The sequence below is a fragment of the Poecilia reticulata genome, chromosome 2, assembly GCF_904066995.2.
Source record: "Poecilia reticulata chromosome 2, P_reticulata-male-v2, whole genome shotgun sequence".
NCBI classification, from domain to species: domain Eukaryota; kingdom Metazoa; phylum Chordata; class Actinopteri; order Cyprinodontiformes; family Poeciliidae; genus Poecilia; species Poecilia reticulata.
The window spans coordinates 40,257,466-40,282,069 of record NC_088831.1 but is presented as its reverse complement, the minus strand read 5'-3'; the positions used below and the strand labels follow the sequence as shown (position 1 = coordinate 40,282,069).

At 36.5% G+C, this 24,604-nt stretch overlaps 2 protein-coding genes across 3 annotated transcripts in view; one reads left to right on the top strand and one right to left on the bottom strand.

The window, feature by feature from the left end:
- Positions 1–24,604, top strand: part of LOC103461731 (histone deacetylase 4) — a 219,440-nt gene that overhangs the window by 22,596 nt on the left and 172,240 nt on the right. The gene's annotated exons all lie outside the window — the stretch shown is intronic.
- Positions 10,001–17,617, bottom strand: LOC145550909 (lactase/phlorizin hydrolase-like). Its single transcript, XM_081604845.1, has 13 exons — positions 17,475–17,617; positions 16,804–17,401; positions 16,060–16,708; positions 14,412–15,965; positions 14,050–14,315; positions 12,866–13,156; positions 12,591–12,789; positions 12,206–12,408; positions 12,007–12,113; positions 11,726–11,857; positions 11,346–11,569; positions 10,971–11,237; positions 10,001–10,665 (listed from the first exon to the last, which is right to left on the bottom strand). Exons 1-13 carry the CDS (start codon positions 17,615–17,617, stop codon positions 10,460–10,462), a joined length of 4,839 nt encoding a protein of 1,612 aa, XP_081460971.1. The 3' UTR covers positions 10,001–10,459.

Here is a 24,604-nt window from a genome sequence, read left to right as displayed (position 1 = left end):
CTTCCGCCTGTTTGTGATTCAATGTTAGTGGATTTTTGGCAATCTTAACTGCAAATGATTCACCTTTTGACAGAATTATTTTGTTGTACTTTTCTAAAAATATTTAAGAAAATAGCTGACACACTATTGGTGGTCACAAAGCACTCCAGGAGGTCATTCATTTTCCTTGGGTCTTATTGACTGTACCCCCAAAAGCGGAGATGAGACTGAGAGATATGTGGATGTTGGCTTCTGCAGTAGTTCTAAAACCTATTATATTAATAATGCATGTTAAGGTTTGGTCTTTTAACTTTTAAAACATGCAGGTAGCTATTCATCGGTGCTTGTAGTTTCTAACAACGTTACATGAATAACCAGGGATCTTGAAACGCATAAAAGGGATGGATAGCACCTTGCTGCTTGTTACATAACTTAACAGATTAGAAACAATCAATATATTTTTTGTTGAGCTAATATTTCTGCTGTATTTATTCAATATTTTGGCAGAAAATAGAGTAAATGGTAGTAAATAGTAAATAGGTTTTTGAATGGAAAATGTTTATTTTGTCAACGTGTGTTTTTTTTGTCAACAATTTGATTAACTTAAACAGGTTAAAAACAACAATTATATTTGTTGCTGACCTCATTTGTCTATTCAATAATTTAGCAGCCAAACAGGTTTTTGAATTATATATGCTTGGTTTGTTGATATAAGTGTAGCAAAGAGGAAAACGCATTCCATCAAAAATCCATCACTTGTTAATTTAATTTATGTATTTTTATATTTTTAATTCCTTAATTTTATTGTCTTCCATTGTTATCTTGAAATTAATATGTAAACAAATTGTATATAGTCATTTTGGGAAAGTTTAGTTATTTTATTTTTGTGTCCATAACATGTGACGCCACTTCTTATGTTTTTGCACTTCGGCTTCGTGTTCGGCTCTGTCGCTTCCGGTCTATTGAAAATGGCATTTTACAGTAGGTACTTGCAGGGCTTGCCCAAAGTAACAGTTAATGATGTACATCAATCCGAGGCTCCAACAAGTAAGCTGGAGAAAGGTTTTAAGATGTACGCCTCGTTATACATTCACGGATACAAAGGTGAGTTTTACTTTCTTTAAACTTTGTGGCTAACATTAACTTTAGCTTATGCTAGTAGGCAATATTCTCTGACATTTTTCTTGTAAAAATGTGATATTTAAGTATCTAAACATTTTAATCCATTCTGACGGACACTGTTTTTACCTTTTTTGTGCTTGTTTTCAAGTATATTATGTGTGCTTATTGTCGCTGGTGTCAAACAGAGACCAAGTAACGGGGGAGGTTACGGTTCTGGCTTTTTTGCCTCCGAAGCGTGAGGAAGCAGGGCAGCACTGGTGTCAGAGTTTGAGTTCAGTTGACTGTTCAGGTTCAAAGTTGTTTTTAGAAAAATATGGCCATGTTCCTTAAGGTCAGTGTTATTTAATTTGATTACTTTTGCATGCTTCTTGTTTAGAGCTCAAATAGGATGGTGTTTACAGCAGTGTGTACAGGCGGATCAGTCGCTCGGCTGTCTGACTCTAGTCTGCTCACTCGTTCCCATACACCAACTCTTTCAGGGTGAATACTGAAGTGATTCCATGGAAATAATACAGAGACGGCTCCTTTATTTACCATCCGTCTCCCCCCGCCCCCGCTCTCCTAGTTTTAGACTGAATAAGCTGATCCCGAGTGAAGTGAAGGCCACGAACTTTGCTGTGCAGCGTGAGCTTTAACTTGTAACAACGAATATTTACAAGCCACCATCTTTTTAATTCAGGATTGCTTATAAATCCATAAAACCTAAAAGATAACAATCTTCATGGTATTGCTTTATTTGCTTCTGAAATGCGACTTTGTCTTTTCTAGCTGTCAAGGACATAGACATAATATAATAGTAGACCCCGCATTGGCTGCTCCGGCGCAGGAAATACGGCGGCCATCTTGGAGCGGTATACCCTCCTACTTTGCTCAATCAAAACAGCAGAAGATGCCTCAGCACTGAGGGGTATTGTTGTTCGGATCGATGGACTATTGATGTGAGGGCTCCACAAACAATATTTCACAAGTAAGATGGACATATTATTGTGTATATTCTGTGACTCTTGGTGTAATACCGGGTTCAGCCCCGCTATAAAGGATAATTGAGATTCCGTAAGTCTAAAAAAATTAATTATTCTCTAACATTGACTTAGATCATCTGACACAAGAGCCTACATTAGAAATGAAACAATGTAACATACATTATAAAACTTATATTGCGTGTTATAACATTCACCAGCAAAGTTTACACAGGTGGTAAAGACTATTATTTATGTGTAATTCTCTCACTCTGTCAAAAGTAAGATACATCCCAAATCTTCCGTTTTTGTTTTGAAGGTTTTATAAAGACAATATGAGGAAGAAGTGAGAGATATTTTTAAAGAAAGACGGATTCACTGCAGCATGGATGAATCTCGGATCAGATTTTGGACTCAATCTCAGCTGCTGAATCTCTGAAGCTAGAACTCGTCGGCTGAAAAACATAGATATATATCTATATATGTATGGATGTATATACATATGTATCCAATATATATTATTCAGTATTAATCATTATTTATTTGTCATTATTAATCATTATTTATTTGTGTTAGTATATTTATATAAATATGTATTGATCTTACTAAATAAATTATTAAATTATGAACGGCTGTGGGCTTTGTAATATGCTCATCATACACCAATATCAGAATATTCCATTCCTATTCTATTATTGCCACTAAGCATATTTAAATAAGCTGACCTATGTATTAAAAACATACTTAAATACAATTGTTTATAAATGTAGCTTTGATAGATGTTTGAATATGGTTTTCAGTAACAAAAAAGCGTGTTATGATCGATTAAATGCGCTGATACGTCATTGTGCCTGCTAAACACATAACGCTGAGAGGAGTGGTGTACCTCTCCAAGATGGCCGCCCTAAATCTCGTCAGCGACAATAGGCGAGAGCAGTCCATGAGGCGTCTACTCTTATATTATGTCTATGGTCAAGGTAACTCAAAGTGGAAACAAGAAAACCGGATATTGCTTTTGCGGATGTGACATCAGCGCCCTACGTGCAAGAGCCCATAGGTGAGTTTCTCACAGAGCTGGACTGGGCAAGATGGCGGAGAGAGCGGATGTGTAGTAATGAGCTCCGGGTAGCAAGCTCCTAAAATAAATAAATGAACATTTATGAAGTCCGGATTTGACACCAAAGGAGTATCATTGTGAACTAATAATAACTTAAAACATCCAGTGATAATGGGAAAATTAACTACAAGCAAGAGTAAAACAACAACGATAATGTCTAACAACAAAGCTAACAAAGCTCTGCTAACTCATGACTACTGCTTAGACGCAGATGCCAAAAGGACTAAAAATGCCCTAACTTCACCGTGCAAGACCCCAGTACTACACAAGAAGACAAAGGGAGACGAGGAGGATAGTTCCTATACATCTAATGCCAAGATCTTAGAAGCAGTTGAAAATCTACAGAAAATGATGCTGAACTATTGAGAAGAACTGAAACAAAACACGCTCTCTATTGCAAACTTTGCTAAAGCTCAATATCGCTGAAATCCAAGATTGTAAAAATAGAAATAAAAAGATGGAAGATGAGATTGGACAACTTAAAACCACTAACGCTGTGCTGACAAAGAAGGTCCAAGATTTTGAAAGGAAAACGGCAGAATCAGCACTATAAAAGAAGATGGAATCTGCGCATCAACGGCTTAAAAGAGGAAAAGGAGGAAGACACAAGACAGAAAGTCGCGAATCTCATTAAGCAAATTATGTCACACTAGAAAGAGAATATGGACGTTATTCTCGACACTGCACCGTCTTGGCCCGAACAACACCAACCGCCCAAGGCAGATCATTGTGCAGTTTACAGGTCGGACCTTCAGGGATGAACTCTGGTGTTCCACTAAACAACCCCCCCATCTGCAGGGAGCTCAACATCCGTTTATCTGAGGACCTCACCAAAGAAGACCGTAAAGCAAGGGCATAGGAACGAGTCTGTCATTAGGGGGGACGCATATCGGAAACCTGACAGATCAGTAAATATTTTGAGCAGAAATGTCAAACAATTATGCCATCAACACATCAGTAATGCGTTGCTCTAATATGACCCTTGTTTCAGTAACAAGTATTCTAACACGTTACTATTTACAACCCAATAATCAGGATTCCAGGATGAACACTCACTTTAGCATTTGCCTCACAACTAGCAAGCTACATACTCTGGTAGCACAGACAGGCTACCAGATTCTGATATATCTTATTGGTCAAAAGACATTTGATTGTTGGTCAAAATGCACTGATATAAATCGACTTGCAGTTGAACTGGTTCTACATCTTTCTAAAACCAAAGTAAAAAACAAATAATAAAATAGGACTTGGCAGTTTTAAACTCAACACAGCAGTTTGACCAACAGCAATAAAATCTAAAAAACAAGTTTTGTTCTTCTTGAACATCTCTCTACATTAGTGCAACAATTTGATCTACAAAATAAATAAAAATGATACTTTTCACGTCTGACACCTTAGCTCCTCACTGTTAACTCAGTATCACTTTCCATCCCTGCATTCAGTAACTTACCAAACATGAGCCATAAAAAACACTGAAGCAAAAAGCCTAAATGTTTTTATTCTACTGTCATTTTCAGCTGCAAACATTTAACTAAAATATCTACAGATATGTGTTTCTGTCTCTGCCTTCCTCTGACTCTCTGCAGCCTGATGTTCCTGCATGGATTCATGGATTTACAACAGACACTACAGTAATGTACAGTGTCAGAATGTGAACTAAATATAAAAAGTATGTTTTTATCATACTGAATGAGAATTTAAACGACTTCATTTTCAGATGTATACATTATTATACATCTCAACTCTATTTACTTTGTAGCAAAAATGTTCACTAATTTATTTTTAAACTTCTCCTCAAGCACTTTTCTTATTGTCTCATGTAATCAAAATAATTTTTATATCTTCACACTCTGAAACTCCACTTGGCTTTCCTATGCTTGATCTGCTCCTCTCATAGTAAAATAATTTAGCTTGTTTAAAAATGAAAAACAGTTCATACATATTTCACTACACTAAATGAAGACCTCACCAGAGCTTCTTCACCTTCCTTCAACATCATTCTAGCACTGCTGTTCTCCTAAATATCCAAATAATATAATATATAAATACACGTTAAGCGGTCGAGTATGATCAGGTGTTGCTCACTTTAAATAATAAAAAGGCTAATTTCGCTGCTTTTTCAGTCTTATTCTAAATCATTGTGACTAGACTAGCTAACTTTTAAACAAAGTTAGCAGTAAAATTTTGGACATGTGACTATTCCAGAATTAAAACAACTTAACCAAAAAGATTTAGTTCTATATATGAAAGTAAACTGACAACAAGGTGTTATAAACAAGCGATATTCATGGCAAAATTCCTGACAGATCCTTTACCTCATTCAAACTGAGTTTTTCTGACTCCTTCTGTTGCTGCCTTTACTCTGAGCCGTTCAGAGAGGGGAGGAAGCGCTCTGCTAATGCGCTGTTGTGCGCCTTCAAAATAAAAGCATGCGAGTGGAAGATTTTAAAATTCTTCGCAACTGAGATGAAATTATTGGGGAGGACGAATGTGACTCTCTCCAATATTGGGGGGGACATGTCCCCCCCGCTTCCTACGCCTATGCCGTGAAGCACGACTGGTTGGGTGGCCCAAAGTAGAGCAAGCATGGAAAGCTGGGATAAAGGCAGTGTTCAAAGGTCCATATGCCTTTATCAACGGACAACGAGTTACTCCTTAGGGGCACAATAGTTCTTCATGATAATTTCTGACATCAGATAATGTTATCAGTTCAGGAGTTGTTGCTACCTAAAGTTCAGTTTCCTTTCAGGTAAAACCCATTCAATACTGTTCGGTTTTAGTTTAATTTATTAATCTTTTATGTTTAACTTGAAAAGTGAACTTTCTCTTATTTCTCTTAATGCAAGGGGGCTAAGAGATTTGACTAAAAAGAAAAGTTTATTTTTATTTTGTAAAGGGAAAAATGCAAATATTATATTCCTACAGGAAACTCATTCGAAACAAGAAGATGACATCTTTTGGTCTAAACAATGGGGAGATGAAGCTTATTTTTGTCATGGCTCTTCAAGATCAGCAGGGGTCGCTATTCTTTTAAAAAAACTTCCAGGGTCAAATTATCTCAAATACAATGGATGAAAATGGCCACTTGTTATCTCTCACTGTCTGTTTAGATAACTTAATGCTTATTTTATTAAGCATATATGGTTATAATAATATAAACCAAAACAATTTATTGCTAGAAGAAAGAGCCTTAAATCTAGACCAGCTAAAATCATCTTACTCAACAAACAATGTTATAATTGGTGGAGATCTCAACCTTGTTCCAGATTAATTTTATGATAAGTGGCCTTCTAAACATAACTCAAGTTATCCAAACAAAATATTTAACAATTTTTGTAATGAACAAAATCTAGTTGACGTGTGGCATCATCTTAACCCCAATTGTATAACATTTTTATGGTCTGGTTCAAATAGCAAATCAAAACTTGATCACTGGCTTGTAACAAATGAATTACTAACCAATGAAATCAACTCAGATATTTCTGCTGCACCGTTGACTGCCCCTTGCCTTATTTCCTTACAAATGAAACCTCAAAACTGGAAATCAGGCGCAAGTAAATATTGGAAATTTAACTACAGTCTTCTTAAAAATGACACTTACTGTCAAAAAAATCAAAGTTCTTAATCCAAAATATTAAGGACTCTGAAGGACTAAATAGTCCTGTTCAAAAATGGGAACTCCTAAAATACAAGGTAAGGAAATGTTCTATCTCATTCAGTAAACAAATTAAAAAAGAACTAAAAATAAAGAACTTGATATTATACAACTTAACATATATTACAATAAACTCAACCCCTCAATTGAAGACACACAAAAAGTACAACTCCTCCAACCTAAACTAGATGAAATAAATATTCAAAGGGCTAAAGGAGCTTTTGTTAGATCAAGAGCGAGATGGATAGAGGAAGGAGAAAAAAACACTGCTTACTTTTGTAACTTGGAAAAAAAAGACAACACAATTCTATCAACTCCTTAATAGTAGATAATGTTGAAACCAATGACACAAACTTAATATCAACAGAGATTTTAAATTCTATAACAATTTGTATACCTCCAAATTCTCAGAACAAAAATCTCTTACCTTTAAAAAAAAATTTAAACATTTATCCCTAAAATAGAAGATAATTTCAAACAAACTTGTGACAACAATATTACAATAGAAGAACTTGATAAGGCTGTTAATCACTTATCATTAAACAAAGCACCAGGTCCAGATGGACTCACAGCAAACTTTTATAAACACTTTTGGGAAGACATAAAATTTTTACTACATCAAGTTTTTACAGACATTTTTAAAAATCATACTATACCTACTACAATGAAACAAGGAATTATTATATGTATCCCCAAACCAGACAAGGACCCAAGATTTATTGAGAATAGAAGACCAATTACACTCAGAAATTCAGATTATAAATTACTAACATACATATTTACCATGCGTCTTCAAACAGGAATTTCAAACATTATTGCTGAATCACCGTCTGGCTTCTTAAAAGGAAGATCAATCCACAACAACATTAGACTGGTAAAGGACCAGTCTAATGGTCCTTTACCATTAGACTGGTAAACTTTATTAACTTAATTAAAGGCCTATATCAAAAGATTAATAGTTGTGTAATACTGCCTAAGGGCACCACAGCTAGATTTAACATTAATGTTGGAATTCCTCAAGGGTGTCCCATTTCCCCATATCTCTTTAATTTAGCTGCAGAAATGTTAGCAATCTATCTTAAAAACTGTGAAGACATTGAGAAATTAGATGTTTTCGGTACAGAATTAATCATTAGCCACTTAGCAGATGACACAGCCGTTTTCTTAAAAAATTACAAGCAAGTTCCAATTGTAATTGATAAAATTAAACTTTTTTCAGAGGCTTCAGGTCTAATGCTAAATTTAAAAAAAAATGTGAGCTTATAGCTATTCATGACACTTCCCTAAGAGAAATATCTAGCATTCCAATCAAATCTGATATTAAATACTTGGAAACTGTTATAACCAAAAACCAAGAATCAACCTTAAATATTGAAAACAAGATTAAAGAATGTAAATCAAAACTTAACTTATGGCTCCAACGAGACCTTTCTATTTTAGGACAAATTTACTTATCAAAAATGGAAAGTTTATCAAGATTAATATATTCAACCTACAGCACTGCTATCCCAAGTAGTTTAACCAAAATTATTAACCAAATGAACATTAACTTTATTTGGAGAAACAGGCCACACTACCTACAGAAAGACACAATGTAATTAAGTGCATCATTGAGGTATCTATTTAGGACACCAACCATGTATGTTATAAAATGCTATGTATCTGTTTAGGTAAGGAAATAACTATCGACCTAACACACTGTTTAATTTTGCTTAACATCTTTTTAAGATATACAAGTAAGATCTGAATGTTAGGTCATTGTCTTTACAACGTGGCACTGACCTTTGACCTGTACCACCTGCTTCACATAAATGTCCAAAGAGGAATCAGCAGACTCATGTCTCCTGAATCAGGAAAGAACACACAAAGCTTTTGATTTTTTTATTCATTTATTTTTTTTAATTTCTCTGTTTTAAAATTAGAAAAGCAGGATGTTATTACTATTTAGCTTATCTGTTACTATTACTTTGTAGATTATCTGTTCTTCATAAAGAAACTGCCTCAGTGTGACGAGCAGGAGGAGACGAGCTGATATGGAGCAGTAAAAGAAACAAAACTGCACCAAGTCAGAAATTCTCTCCAAATAAATTTTAAAGTATATGTAATTGGAGGGTAGTGATGTCAGTGAAGTGTTACTTAGTAACATGCTACCCTAATCTGACCCCTTTTTTTTAGTAATTTGTAATCTAATGAGCTAGTATTTCCAATCCAGCACATCTCATGTGAAATACCACGCAGCAACATGAACATAAACAGTGGAGGGAGGCGAAAGATGCACAATTTCTCGCTGGAAATACAGGCAGTATATTGAGTTTGTGTCAGCTGATCATAACAATATTGAGGTTTGTTGTACTCTCTGTGCTGGTGACAAAATGCTTTTGTTACACCTTTGAAAACAAGGGACACAGAATAACAAGAATAATTTAACACTTCTCTCATGCAGCACTTTGATGCAATGAGGACAGAGTCCTGTTCAAAAATGCAAAAGCCCCCAAGTGGATGATGGCGCGACCAATCAATCCCAGATAGGTTTACGAGCTGCCAGGTGGTTTACAAATCGCAATTTCCTTAAATGAGATGATACAAATATTAACACAGGAAAATTAATAACTTTGCAAGAAATTTCCCACTGTATTTACATTTTTTAGGAATATACCTAATAATATGGATTAATATTTATTTTAAACCCCTTTTTACAGTCAATTTTTTTAATGTCAACATTTTTAGTTTGAAATTGAGTTACAAATACTGCACTGGGGGCATAATAATAGTCTTCCAACCTATCAAGCTTTCTAGCTTCAAAAATTTTAAGAAACGTTTGGAACATGGCACAGTCAAACGAACAGAGCAAGTCCCACCAGGTGGTGCAAAGCTACACAGAAAGCTGGACTTCTGTGTAAAACAATTATGTGTGAGAGATTAGCAGAAGCTCGTCAGAAAGTAGGTATGTGGAGAATATGCTACACTTAAACATGGTTGACATTTTTATGCTGTGGCAGCGGAGACTGTCTTCAGCTTCTGAAAGTAACTAGCAAAATAACTTGTCATCTAAGTTACTTTTTCAAAGGGTAATCAGTTACCAGAAGTCCAGTTACTTTTTCAAGATAACTTTGCCGACACTGTTGGAGGGGAACCGAAAGGCACAAAATCAAAACATCAACAGTGTGATAAATTACAATATGTTTATTGAACAGAAGTTTCACAGGACAGGCAACAGAAAGCAAACAATAGTTGGCTGTTATAAGTTACTGTACACACAAGAAACATTTTATAATAGGTAGAACAAATCGAAAGTTTCACAAAATGGGTTTCCCCACTGGTGGACTTCGGTAAGCTTAATATTTTTTACACAAACAAACTTTCAATACAAAGTGGACAGAAATGGTTTAAAAAGCATAAACAGCAGTGCAAATCAAAGATTAGATCCATTCATCTCAGCGTCACTGGTTATACAAATTAATTACATATATTTTTCTTTTTTAAATACAGTACAACTACAACATAGTGTTGGTGAACTCTGACTTCTTTGTTGATGAGTGTTTATTGCAGAATGTTTATCATCCTCAAATTTAAACATGGACTTCACATGTTCATATGTCTGCATTAAAAAAGTAAGGCAAACTGAAATCAGGATCTCTTGTCCAGCTCTATATTCTCAGTTTTTTTGGTTTTTTTGGGACGCTTCTTTACTAAAAAGAAGCCAATGGACAAACAAATTGCTCCAGTGACTGCTATAATTAGCAGAGCAAATGTTGCATTAAATCCGGTCGCGGCATCTTTGGCAGAGAGCTTCATACCCAAGAAGTTCACATTGTTTATTGGCTCTTTTGTTGCTGTGGAAAAAATAAACACATTTATTAGTAATCTATAACAGGCTGTTAACTGTAAAATTAACTTCATACTTTTAACAATTCATTCTGAAACATTTAACATAGCTTTTTGCATAAGCTAGTTTTCTAACTAAACTAGCTTGTGCTAGAACAGTTTCTCACTTCTATTGTTGGGTTTATTTAGAAAAATTAAGTCAAACATATCAAACTCGGATATGTCTCAATTTGTATTTTTATTTTTTAGAATCTTTGATCTGACCTGGAATCAGAGACACTAAGTTTACTTTCCAAGAAGTGAATCTTTTTACCTTCAGGCTTAGGAGTGGGGGTGGGAATGGGAGTGGGGTTAGGGTTCCAACACTCATGAGGTCCAGATGCTGGGTCAGGAAACCCGTTGCAGCTGATGATGGAGGAATAATAGGACACAGAGGCTTTGGGGGTTCGAGGCAGATCAGGGTCTGAGCGATTGACATAGAAAAGTCCAAATCTCTCTGTATAGCCAACAGCCCATTCCAGGTTGTCCAGCAGAGACCAAGCAGTATAGCCAATAATATTGACGTCGTCAAGCAAATAAGCTGCAGAAAAAAGAAAATTTATTTGAGCACACAAGTTGGTCCTACATCTTAATTTATGTAAGTTTCTAGGTTGAATATACTCCATATGCCATGAAGTTGTTTTAATACCTTTCAGCACTTGGTTGATGTACTGTTCATAATAGTATTTCCTGTGAACGTCATTCAGATCAACTGGCCCATTTTCAGAGACACCGTTCTCAGTGATGATAATCGGAGGATTTCTGTACTCATCCTTGATGAATTTCAGCAATCTTCGGAGACCAAATGGTGTCATCCTCAGCCAGACAGAACCGGTTTCCAACCAGGTCCGATCACTAATAACCACCACACCCCTGTGACAAGAGAATAATTATGTAATTTAGAGTTTAAATTAAAAACGTGGACACTTTTTAAAAGAATATTTAGGAAAAATGCAATGAGCACATGAAGTCATGATTTCCATATGAAGTTGGTTTTAAATTGCTTTGTGACAAAGCTAATGGCCTTACCTGTCTGCCTCAAAGTGTTGAGTAGTTCCAAAGTCTACAGGGAATGCCAAGACACTGCAGTAATGGTTTAATCCAAAATAATCATAAGTGCCATTGATTCGCTTAATTTCCTCAGGAGTAAACTCAGGAAGCCTTAAGTAGAAAATTTCAAGAAGAAATTATATGAGAGAAAACATCAGTGGATGTAATAAGTTGAAAATAAAATTGAGAAGAATCTGCATAGGCATTCATTTCTCACAAACTATAGTCAAAGTATTTCAAAATGTAGCCAAACATTTTACCTGGATTTTGCCAAACCACCTGCAAGACTTTGCTCTAGAACAGATTTCTTCACCAGTGGGCTGTAGTCACCATTAAAAATGGGATGGACCCACCAGCCAAGATAAAACTGTGGACAGAGTTTGACACACAGCAATCATCAACTACAACACCACACAAGATTTTGTGTTATACAATCACAGGACAATATACAATATATACCTCAACCACGTTTCGTGCAGCTTCATGGTCCTCTTGCTTGTAGGGGTTTCTGGGTACTGCCCAGTCTGAGTTTACAGTGATGGAGACCAGTCCTCCCTGTGAGGGTCTGTATTTCGTATCGTAAACATGCCAGGCCTCTGCATGGGCTCTGATTATGTTGTGGCCTACAATGTATGGAAGAGTATCTGGTCTGTCGTTGAAACCTGGAAAATATAAAATTAAATATGGTGATGCAGAGTTTATCAGGTAGGTATAATTAAATATACATGTTTGTAAATGCAGCCTATTTTCTTCTTTTGGAGTTCTGCATTGATTAAAGTCCATAAGTCTGACATCTGCCATGCTTAGCATAAAGTGTAATTCCAGTTAAGAATACCTTACATACCTGGGGCATGTGCACCTTGGACATGGCCTAATACAGTTATTATGAAGGGCTCATTGAAAGTGATCCAAAGTTTCACTTTGGGACCAAGATTCTCAAAGAGGACATCCGCATAATCCCTGAATCGCTCAATGATTGTTTCATTTTCCCAACCTCCAACGTCCTGCAGAGCTTGTGGGAGATCCCAGTGATACAAAGTGGCCTGATCCAAGAGAAAAACAGTTGGTAAAAGAGGTAAAAAAAAAATTTCCTAATGATTATTTTTGAGAAATACTTACTTGAGGCTGAATGTTTGCTGCAATGAGGGAATCCAGAAGTTTGTTGTAGTAATTTAGACCAGCCTGATTGATGTATTTGGTAGTACCGTCAGGTAGGATTCGTGGCCAGGATATGGAGAAGCGATAGTGAGACACCTTGACTGTCTTCAGTGCAGCAATGTCATCTTCCATCTTATTGTAACTGTTACAAGCCACATCCCCAGTGTCATGCTCAGATATTTTTCCAGGAGTGTGGGTAAACTTGTCCCAGATGCTGAGACCTTTTCCATCTTCTCTCCATGCCCCTTCAATCTGGAATGAGGAAAATCAGAACAGAGGATATGCCTAATTTCTTGTTGCTGGATTTTTGAGGGGATGATTTTTCCAGAGACGTTGGCAAAAATCAATGAGTAAATTTGGAAAATCTAACTCATTAATATGTTCTAAATTACAACCATTATTTTAGAGTTCAATACCATAAAATATTTTTTATGGTAAAACCATTATTTTAGAGTACAATTTTCTTGATACCATAAAGTATAGTAAATAATTTCCAATAACTGTAGCAACAACTGAGGTAAAAAAAAAGAGGTTTTGAAAATGGGGTTGCAAGTGGATTAATGTTGCTACTTGAAAACAGGGATTTAGACATCAGCATGTACCGGGAATCTTGGAAATTCTAAAGGAAATTTGCTCATTTTTATAAATCTCAAGATTTTCATTAAGTGTCTACGGTTTCATCCTTTGGGGATTACACATATAGTGAATCAGTAAATATTGCTGACCTCAGTTTTAGCTGATAAAATATGCTGCATACCACTTTCAAATGTAAACTTTGACATTTTGAATTTGTTTTAGGTAAATAATCCCAATTTAGCAGAAAGTTTGACGTTGTATCTGCTCTTAATATTATTTTTCACCTATAGCCCAAAGAAAGAATGCTTGAGCATAATACTGGAATTGTGTCAATTATAGCTTTATGAGACAAATTAGTATTGGTATGGGCTAGTCTAAACCAGTGATTAGAAATTGGTGATGAGAATCCTATTTATTCTAAAAAAATGCTACAATCAGGAAACACCTTGCTGAAACCAGTTGAATACAAACTGCCATTTTGGGGGATTTAACTTGACCTTAACTTAGATTGATCTGAAAATAAATGATCAAAACATTTGGATTATATTTGTCATGTAAGCTTTTTTTACCTGGTATGATGCTGTTGCACTACTCCAAATGAAATCCTTTTTGAATTCTCCATATATCATCTTTTCATCTTCTGGCAATGGGAAACCATTGTCTTTGATAATATTATGGTAGAAATGAGCCGAAAACTTAGGTGTTCTGGGTCGGGTTGGGTTATTGAAGTCAACGTGGTGCAGACCATACCCAAATAGGTAGCCATAAAGGAACTGGAAAGAATCCATGAGATATGTTGCATAGCCTTTCACCTTGACTCCATCAAGTTCATAGGCTGTTAAGATAGACATAAGAAAATAAACAGAAATTAGTTGTGAATGAGCAAGACATTGTAATATACAACAAACATTTTTGATAATTATTACTGTACCTTTAAGAGCCTCATCAATATAGGTTTTGTGAAGGAAGACTCTGTCAATTTCATCATAAGCCCATTCTCTGGGAGTGGCAACTGAATTTTCAGTAATGTAAATATCTGGATCTCCATATTCTTCCTTGATCCAGTTGAGAAGCCTTCTCATCCCAAATGATACAGCTCTTGTGAATCCAATTGGTGTCGTTGGTTGATCAAGTATCTCTTCTTCTTGATAGTCCCAGTCACTTTGATAAGATGCTGGAGAAAGTGCACCTGTAACATGGGTTACTAGCCTGGAGGTGTAGTGATTGGCACAGAACATGTCAGCAGTTCCCTTAATAAAGTTCTTTTCCTCCTCTGTGAAAGAAGGGAGTCTTGACTGTTTAAGACCTTGGAGTTCACTTTTAACTAAAACTTGGGCTTTCAGGGCCTCTGGATAGTCCCCATTCTTGAAGATTGGGTGGGCAAACCAACCCACATGGAACTGCATTGCACGGTCAGCAGCAACAAGATCACGAGGGACATTAATATCTTTGGGTTCAACCCATTCAGCATTGAGTGCAATGGAAACCATCCCTCCTTGAGAAGCGCGGTATTTCTCATCGTACGTGTGGTATGCTGTAGCGTGAGCTTTTATTAAGTTATGTGCAACTTGGTATGGTGCTGTTCCTGGCTCCTTAATTTTTGGAGGGATTTGTCCAGTTCCATATCCTAGCCATGCAAGTCCTTGAGGGTCATTCATGGTCATCCAGAATTTTACTCTGTCACCAAAGGTGGCAAAGCAGAAGTCACAATAATCATTAAAAATGTCAATCATCTCTACATTCTGCCAGCCACCAATGTCTTGTAGAGCTTGTGGGAGGTCCCAGTGATAAATTGTGACCATTGGGGTGATTTTTCTGGCCAAGAGGCCATTAATAAGTCTGTTGTAATAATCAACACCCTTTTGGTTCAGGGATGCACGTCTACCATTGGGAAAGATTCTGGACCACGACAAAGAAAATCTGTATGACTTCACTTTCAAAGCTTGCAGCATGTAAAGGTCTCCATCAAGTTTATTGTAACTGTCACAGGCTTCATTTCCATTCACATCTTCAGGAATACCACTACCTGGGTTATTACTGACTACATCCCATACACTGGGTCCTTTCCCATCCTGGTTATATCCACCCTCAATCTGGTAAGCTGAAGATGAGACGCCCCATAAGAAGTCTTGTGAGAATGTACCATAGTGATACATTTGTCTATCTAACCTTTTCTGTGGTGTAAATTTTTCCCAGACAGCCTTTGATGCTGATGGGACCTCTGAGGGTGGCAGTGGGGTGGAACGGCGAGGTGGTGATATTTTCACACCTTGAAAATGATCTTGTTTTCGTGAAACAAAACCATTTTGCTCAATGATCTCAGCAAAGAAATATGCTGACTGCCTTGGTGTCCTCGGCCTGTATCCATCTACAAAATTAACCTGGTGAAGTCCGAATCTTTCACTGTACCCTTTATTTCCCTCAAATCCATCCATAAGTGATTGCACTGTAAATCGCTGCACATCCACTTTATCGAGTTCAATAGCTGTAAAATGAAACAGAAGACAACATAAAAAAGTTATGGTTGGTTTCTTTCTGCTAAGCAGATGGCAAATAATACAGAAATTACAAGCACTAACCTTTTAGGGCCTCACTAATGTAACCCCTCATGTACTCGATTCTGCTAGTGTCATTCAGGGTGTCTCCACTGTCATTTGTTGGCATGCCATTCCCAGTTATGTAAATGGGCACATTGTTAACGGCTAGATAATTTGTTTTAATGTGGCTCAGAAGTGACCGTAGTCCTGCGGGCATGGAGTAGATCCAGTCTGTGGCTGTAGCAGGCCATGAGGGGTCCACTTTAGCCTGGAAGTCTCCAACTCCTGCAGGTCCAGGGGTGCACCCACCTACACTGCTGCTCACTAAACGGGAGGTATAATGATTTAAACCAAAAAAGTCAGAAGTTCCCTTGATCCTCGCCTTCTCTTCTTCAGTGAAAGTTGGAAGCACTGCTGGTACAGGTGAGGGACATTCTTTAGCTTTGTCTTCAATCTGTGTTTTGAGAACTTTAGAATAATCCCCATCTATGAATATAGGATGGGCAAACCAGCCTAACATAAACTCAAGGTAGCGGTCTGCAGCTGCCTTATCTTCATCTTTGGCAGCATCAGCTGGCTCTGCCCAGTCAGAGTTTAGTGCAATGCCCACTTTCCCTCCCTGTGTCTTTCTGTAATTGTCATTGTAGACATGCCAGGCTTCAGCATGGGATTTCAGTATATTATGAGTAACCTGTAGAAATAAGAATTAAAAAGTGAAGGGTTATAGCCTACACAAAATTTAGACATGTTTAAAAGGTTTTTATGTGGTGATACCACTATGTTTACCTGGTAAGAAGCAGTCACATAGTCTTTTATTCCAGGAGCATGCTCACCAGTGCCATATCCAGCATGGCTCACCACCCAGGGACTACTGAATGTGTTCCAGCTCTTGACCCTGTTTCCATATCTATGGAAGCAGAAGGCAGCATAGTCCGTGTAAGCTGCAACAATGGAAGAGTTGGTCCATCCACCCTTGTCTTGGAGAGCCTGAGGCAGATCCCAATGGTAGATAGTGGCAACAGGCTGTATGCCAGATTCAATAAGAGCATTGATCAGATTGTCATAGTAGAGAGCTCCTTCTTCATTCAGGCTGTCTTTCTGACCTGAGGGGAATATACGGGCCCAGGAAATGGAGAACTGGTAGGTGTTGACTCCAAGACCTCGCAGGAGGTAGACATCTATATCAACCTTCCTGTAGCTGTCAGCAGCTGTGTCAGCATTATGATTATTAAAGGCTTGGTTTTCATGACCAAAGCGATCCCAGATGGTCTCGCCTTTCCCTTCTGCTTCCCATGCACCTTCAATCTTGAAAGACTCTGTAGATGTAGCCCATTGGAAGCCGTCAGGGAATGCTTTAGTGAGGAGAACATCTTTCTCTCCACTGCTTAAAAAAAGACATCAAATATAAATAAGAATGAAAAAGCACTCCATCTATGTGTTACTTAAACAAATCTTACCTGTCACTGCTGGAGGTTCTCAGCTCGGGTTTTGCCAGGGAGCCTGCCAGAAACACAAAGTCATCCTGTCTTTTCACCCCCCTACCTTGACTTCCAAGGATGCACAGAAAATACAAACACCCCAGCCACAGTAGCTTCTGCATCGTGACCCAAATAGGATGCACTGAGGATTTCCTCTGATTGGAAAGCTATTTAAAGAATAAAGCTCCTCCTTTTTGGCATTTTCTATATTGCTGTTATGATGGTTATGAAACCCAGTTTATCAAATTTTACAGTTTTATTGCACATGTCTGATATCCTCAGGAACACTATGAACTCACACGTGTAAAAAAAGGCCTCATCATATAACCATGGTTACTTTTATGGTGAACAGTACTTGTCAATATGAATGTTTCGGAAGGAGTGTAGTACGCTTCACTAAAGATTAGTGTTATAGAACCATCAGTGTGGAAGTGAAACTTCCACATACATTATGCAGGTTCACAATTACTGGATGTAGTTTTTTTAGAATCAGCTTTTAAGTACATTTTCTTTCTGTTTGAAAATATTACAAATACACATTTAAATATATTGTCACTTCCCGCTCTTTACTGGATGTAAATAAGTAGTTGTATATGGCATGTTTGTTTTTGCCAAAACTAGACAAAAAAAAAACATTTGAAAACGTGTTATGCATTGTAACTTAAAGCAATGGTTTCATTACCTTTTTTATGGCAATAATTGTATGATTTAGCTCTGGCATTTTTCTGAACTGTTATCACCTTGTTTTTTCATTTTCCTCACCCCTTTTATTTGATTTTTGCAGTCAGGGATTATTGTCTTTTTTCATGTTTGAACCAAGCCACTTTGAAAGACATCAGCCCCTTCAGCTATGTGGTATAGCACTTCAAGCAAGAAACTATGCATAGTTCATTATGTATAGTTCATAACTATACATTATGAACTATAGTTCATAATAGTTCATTATGAACTGTAGTTCATAATGTATAGTTCGTATAGGGTAGTATGACTTTGTCATGGATAAGTGGATGTAGGCAATAAATAGATGTTTTGAAAATAGTCTAGAGGTTTAGGCTTTTCAGCTTTGCAATCATACCCTAAGAAAAGTATACAGTTTGTGCTTTTACCATTATCCATTTACTTTTATTATAGTTTAGAATATTTCCGATGACTGCAGTATCTTGTGATGTAGCTCGCATGTTTTAGGTTGGGTTGTTTTTAAGCAACTCATGGTCTGATTTTAAGTTGAATCACCCTCTAGAGAAAGGTTTATACTATCAATATACTGATACTATTTTTCCTCCTTGTATACACATGGTAATAGTTTTATTAACTTTTACACATCAGTCCATCTAATATTTGCTAAAGTTGAATAAACCATTGATTTCATTTGCAACTCCTGGCAGCTTTTTAAACTTTTTCTTTATTGCCTCCCATTTTTGGATTTTTTAAAGGCAATGAAATAGATTTGTCATTCATTATGGATTTAATATTTTGCTTCATTTACTTGACTTGTAAGACATCTGTGATGTGCATAAGGCATTTAAAAATAAAAATATTCGGATATTCTATTGGTCTGTGAGGGACCAAATGCACTATGAACATTTCAGGTATGAACCACACAGACCTGCTTACCTGATGCTCCCAGGAACTAAGCTTGGAACCAACTGAATGAAAACCAGTTGGTTTTCATTGATTTATCGCGATAAACGATAAATCAATTAATCAGACGATAAATTAAACCTATGGATCTCATTTTAATTATCATCTTTATCGTCTCTTCCGGACTTTTTTCTTTCTTTTGATGACACTGAATGGAAAAAAGGCTCAGCTCCGGTGCTCTCCACTGACCCTCCCTTCCTCATTTCCTTAGTCTAATGTCCAGCGCACATTACACAAAACCTGAGAGTCACATTAGCCAACAGAAATCCCAGGTATAACGGTTCGATCGGGTTCCTCGTGCCGTGTGGTTTCCAGCCACATGGGCACAAAATAATGGCTACAAGTCCAGTTAACTAATTTTACAACTAGGCATTAATCAATGCTTTGCTAGAATCTACCTGTGATGCATGTAGCTAGTGTCAGCGTAAAGTCCTGACTGAATGAAAACCATTGTAACCTATTTTTGTCACGTTAACTAAGAGCAGCTGAAAACTTGCCGGGTTTATCAACCGCGGTAGCAATTTCCAATCCAATCCAACTTTATTTATAAAGCACTTTAAAGCAACCACAGCTGATCCAAAGTGCTGTACAATAAAACACAACATAACAATAAAATAAATAAATAAATAAGAACTAAAAAAAAAAACACAAAAAACTTACAGTTTAAAAACGAAAACATACAATTTAAAACTAGATCCCGCTGGTGTTGAAAGCCAAGTAAAATAAATGGGTTTTAAATCGAACTTTAATAGTGGACAGTGAAGGGGCCTCTCTGACTTGCAAAGGCAAGTCATTCCATAACTTTGGGCCAATGACAGAGAAAGCCCTGTCCCCTCTGAGCTTCCTCCTGGATCTCGGTACCTCCAAGAGCAGCTGATCTGCTGACCTGAGTGACCGATAAAGTACGTAGGGGTGAAGAAGCTCAGAGAGGTAAGCCGGGGAAAGATTATGCAGTGATTTAAAAACAAACATAAGAATTTTAAAATGAATCCTAAAATATACATTTGGCTCCAACTCCTCTCCTTATCATTTCTATATTCTTTGCACGAAATGATGAATAAACATTAATGATACCACATATCATCTCCAAAGTCCGCTGGACTTCAGGTTGCGCCGTGTCAGCTGTTTGGGATTTCCCTCCGTAATTTCCCCTCAGAAAGCGCGGAGAAGAATCCGCGCTTTCTGATTGGTTACCTGTCACATTCAGCGTTAAGCTCCCAGTCGGGGAAAACCCCTGATTTAGATCCGAGCGGCTACGACGATCTACCGTAACACACCATACACTGCAGGATGATCGGTTAGATCGGCCAACGATCTAAGATTGTCATAAGGGGAAAATAGGGGCAAAAAATCGTCTAGTATGAACTACTGTATCAGGTAGTCGGATGTGCCCGTTTTCTCTATTTAAATTTAGTGATTACTGAAGGGCAATATAGTATGCAGACTTCATAATCTGCACTCTTGGTTGAATGCAGTATTTATTTCCACTTTGGCTTTATGTTGTTTAGTTTTTATTCAAGTACGTTTTTTGTTAATGGAGACTGAGAATCCATTTTATTTTTGTTTTTGGTTGTTTTATTTAGTTTATCAGTTCCAGTGTTATGTGTTCTTTTGAAAATAACGTGTATCTATCAGGAAATCGCATGTATTATTAGTCATTTCCATTAAATCAGTGTCGAAAGGTTTTGAAACAATATTATCGTTTATCGCAATAATTTTTTTGACAATTAATCGTCCAGCAAAATTTGTTATCGTGACAGGCCTACCTATAATTATGTTCTGAAATTATTGGTAATTTTAAATCAGGTATACAAACCTGAGTGTTTACCACCCATTTCCTCTAAAGGACAATTTTATCTGCTGACCTATGTTCTATTAGATGTAGAAAGAAAAACCATTTAGCAATTGTCCATATTTCTCCTGTAGGTATAAGAATACCTAATGTAGGCCATAGACCACAGGAGTTGAGTAGAGTGGACTGCTAGCACTGATGTATTCATGGTCAGTTTCCTCGATTATGATTGGCTTTATTCCCAGGAGTGGAAATAAGGAAGACTGTAGATTTTATCCTTTGCATTGTTGCCAAGATAGTTTTCACTGTTCATGTTGGTGCATATTAAGAAATATTTTATATCTTAACTATTAAAATAGGCAGGTATAAGTGTTTTTCAAGGTGGTCTAAAGTACTGGTGAAAAATAATGTTCACTTTAGTATGAATATGGAGGACAGAATTCCCACTTATTCTTAGTTTTTATGAATATACTAGAGTTTGCACTGGAGCACAGCTAGGTATGAAAGGACTTTAGAAAAATGGTAAATTTAAAAGTATTTAAAAGTACCGCTTTTGAATAGTGTCAGCTTACGGAAAACACAAGCTGGCACAAGTTGTGAAATATGGAAATTTTGTATTCTGTATGTCTAAAGACATTAGTTTTATTATTTTAGTCTTGCCAACACTATGCTGGGCAGAGTAACTGTTTCCCAATGCTAATTTGATGAATGTAAAGGGAATTTCAAAGTGAGAACAAGCCAACCCATTACCCTATTCTATTCAGTACGTAGGTTATCTCTTGCAGAGCAAAACGTGAACACATTTCACATGTTCTAACAACACTGGCTAATAAGTGCGGAAAAATAACTTCCCATTTACTACCTTCAGGCTGTAATAAAGCCTCACGTGCCTTTGCGGAAAACATTTTAAAAACTGTTTAGTTATAAGCTCTGCCTTTATGCTCAAACAGGGACTCAATGAAAATCTACCCGTGAGCTTTCACACGTCACTCCTAAGAGAAATTTTCCAACATATAGATATCTTCACTAACTCAGGTTCCTTATAACAATGTTTTTTATTTAGTTGAGTTATGCTTTCTGTGATTAACCAAAACCAAACACGTAACACCTATTCTAGAAAATAATTTTGGTATACACTTTTTTGTTTTTACATAAGTTTATTTGATTACTTGGCTGCAATCAGTATTTTAAGGTCAAACTTTAAAGGATTTTGTTATCATGTTTAAGTGAAGATTGTTTCCCTGTTGCCTGTGTTCATTAGCAAGAGTAATAAAGGCAGTATTTTATAAGTATGATAATATTTTTCATAACCTTTTACTACAGACCCAAAGTTCACTGTAACTGAGATAAAAGTGACACAGCCCAAGAGACTTTGATTTATTGAATCAGATTTTGAAAAAGAAATGTTTAATTAGATTTATTGAGCACGTTTTGAAATTTATTGCAGGACGGTGTTTTTTCTAAAGTCTAAGAATTTTCTAACACTTTGCAAATTAAACAAACTCACTATTAACACTGAAAATACTGTATGAGAGGACTTGGGCTAAAAAAGAATATCTCTCTAGCACGAATTCAACATACCAACAGATACTCAAATATGTAACGAGCTAAGATCTGGGATCATATGGAATCAAGCAAACACATTAATTACATGTATCTAGATATAAGCATTTTTTTCCCCACTTGTAAAATGCTTTAGACAGAACATGAATTTACATATTTATAATGAAGCTAAAATTATGAAACTTTTTCTTTTTCAAATATCCTAAAATTCTCAGCAAAGTGTAAAGAAAAAAAATATTTACTACTTTAGTTTTCATTGGACACTGATGATGAGACAAATCTAATTACAAAGTTGTAAATTGAGTCACAATTTGAATTGAATGCCTTTATGGTCATTGTCTGGTTAACATACAGTGAATTTGATTCTCCAGTGAAAAGGATTGTTGTCTTTCTCACTCTCACTTTAAGGCACACACACTTAAACAATGGAGTAAAAATATAACTTAGGTATAGGAATAAATCAAGAGTAAAGTGCAACTTTTACTGCGAGGAATCCACAATACCTGATGAATGGAGAGCCATCCCCATTGAATCTTATGTTGCTTTAACTGCCACTCATGGAGGTTAGCATGTTGTTATCCAAATGAAAGCAGCAAGTGATCGTCATGTAGCGTAACAGCAGATCACTAAGAAAGGTTTAGTTTAATTTAAGTTACAGGTGGACTTGTAATATTTACTTGAGAATCAGATGGATAGTTTTAGTTTGGAGGGTGCAGAGGTCTACAAGGTTTCTTTTCAATATGAACTCAGACTTAAAAAGGGGCAGCAGTTCCTCAGCAATTAAACGATCTGCTAATGATGGCCATCATACCCTTCTGAATTATGAGCATATTGAATCAGCTCACGATTCCCAGCCCTCCATTGTACACAAATGTTGTTGTGGATGAAACATTGACAGTTGGATCACTTGGAACTGAACAATCCCATGCTGCACATTAGGAACTTGAACAAAGTTCGATACTCCTTTTTGGGGAGGCCAATGAAAAATCTGAGGTGTATCTTCATGCTAAATTTTGTAATATTTCATGCAGAAAGAGCTTCAGCCTTTGCTACAAATGCAAAATTGCACATGCATGCAGACAGCAGATAAATGGTTCAGATGTAGCAGACATGCCAACAGTTTTTGTGAGAACCTGTGAGAACCAATGTAACCTATTGGTTTCCAACCTCTTTCGTGGATTGCTCCAATTCTTGCACCTACACAAATTCTGTCCCTCACAGAATTTGCATGCTCACTTACATAGGCTACACACACACACAAACTTCGAATTGAAATTTAGGATACGACTTTTTTTTCTTTTGAAACTACCAGCAAACTTAGCTTTTACACTTTAGTGCGAGAGTTATGATTTGGCAGAGTCTTATTGCTGAAATTGCCAATGTTCCGTTTATTGTTAAAACCATTTTAAAAATGTTTCTTTCGTATTCAACCTGAAAACTGTTAAGCTTATCATAGAGGATGTATTTAATGCTCAGGCCTACTTAGTGTAAAATCAGTAAATCAGCACTCCTTTGTAATTCCTGTTTAAATGACACAGGAAACCGGTTCTGAATAAGGCACTTGATTGGATTTTCTAGTCATTTTCTTAATTTCTTCCACAATGTTTTATTTGGGATGTTTCGTAGCTATATGACTCTTTTCTAATAATAGGACTCTGCAGGAGTCTTAATAATTATTAATAATAATTATTTGTGAATGGGACATGTCTCTCTCACAATTGAAAATGATTTGTTTGGACCTTCCCGATATTTACAATAAAATAATAATATTGTAAATAACATTTACAATATTTTGAACATTGGAAATGAGGAAAATTTGCTCTTGATAGAATCCTTTTACCTGTAAAATTCCTCTCCTGGCTCTTCTACTTACCAACAACTCCTCACTGCACAGTATGCCATTAATGAGAAATACATTATATAATCTTACAGGTGGATACAGTTGTATTGTGTGCTGAATATGACCCATGATAACTTAATCACAAGATTTAAAGGTCATAAGGGAGACAAAGTAATGCACTATATCAAAAGGGCCATAAATTACAAACTGAATTAAATTTGCTCAGAGAGATAATCAGTGGGCAGAGGACAGCAATATTTATATCTCCTGCTG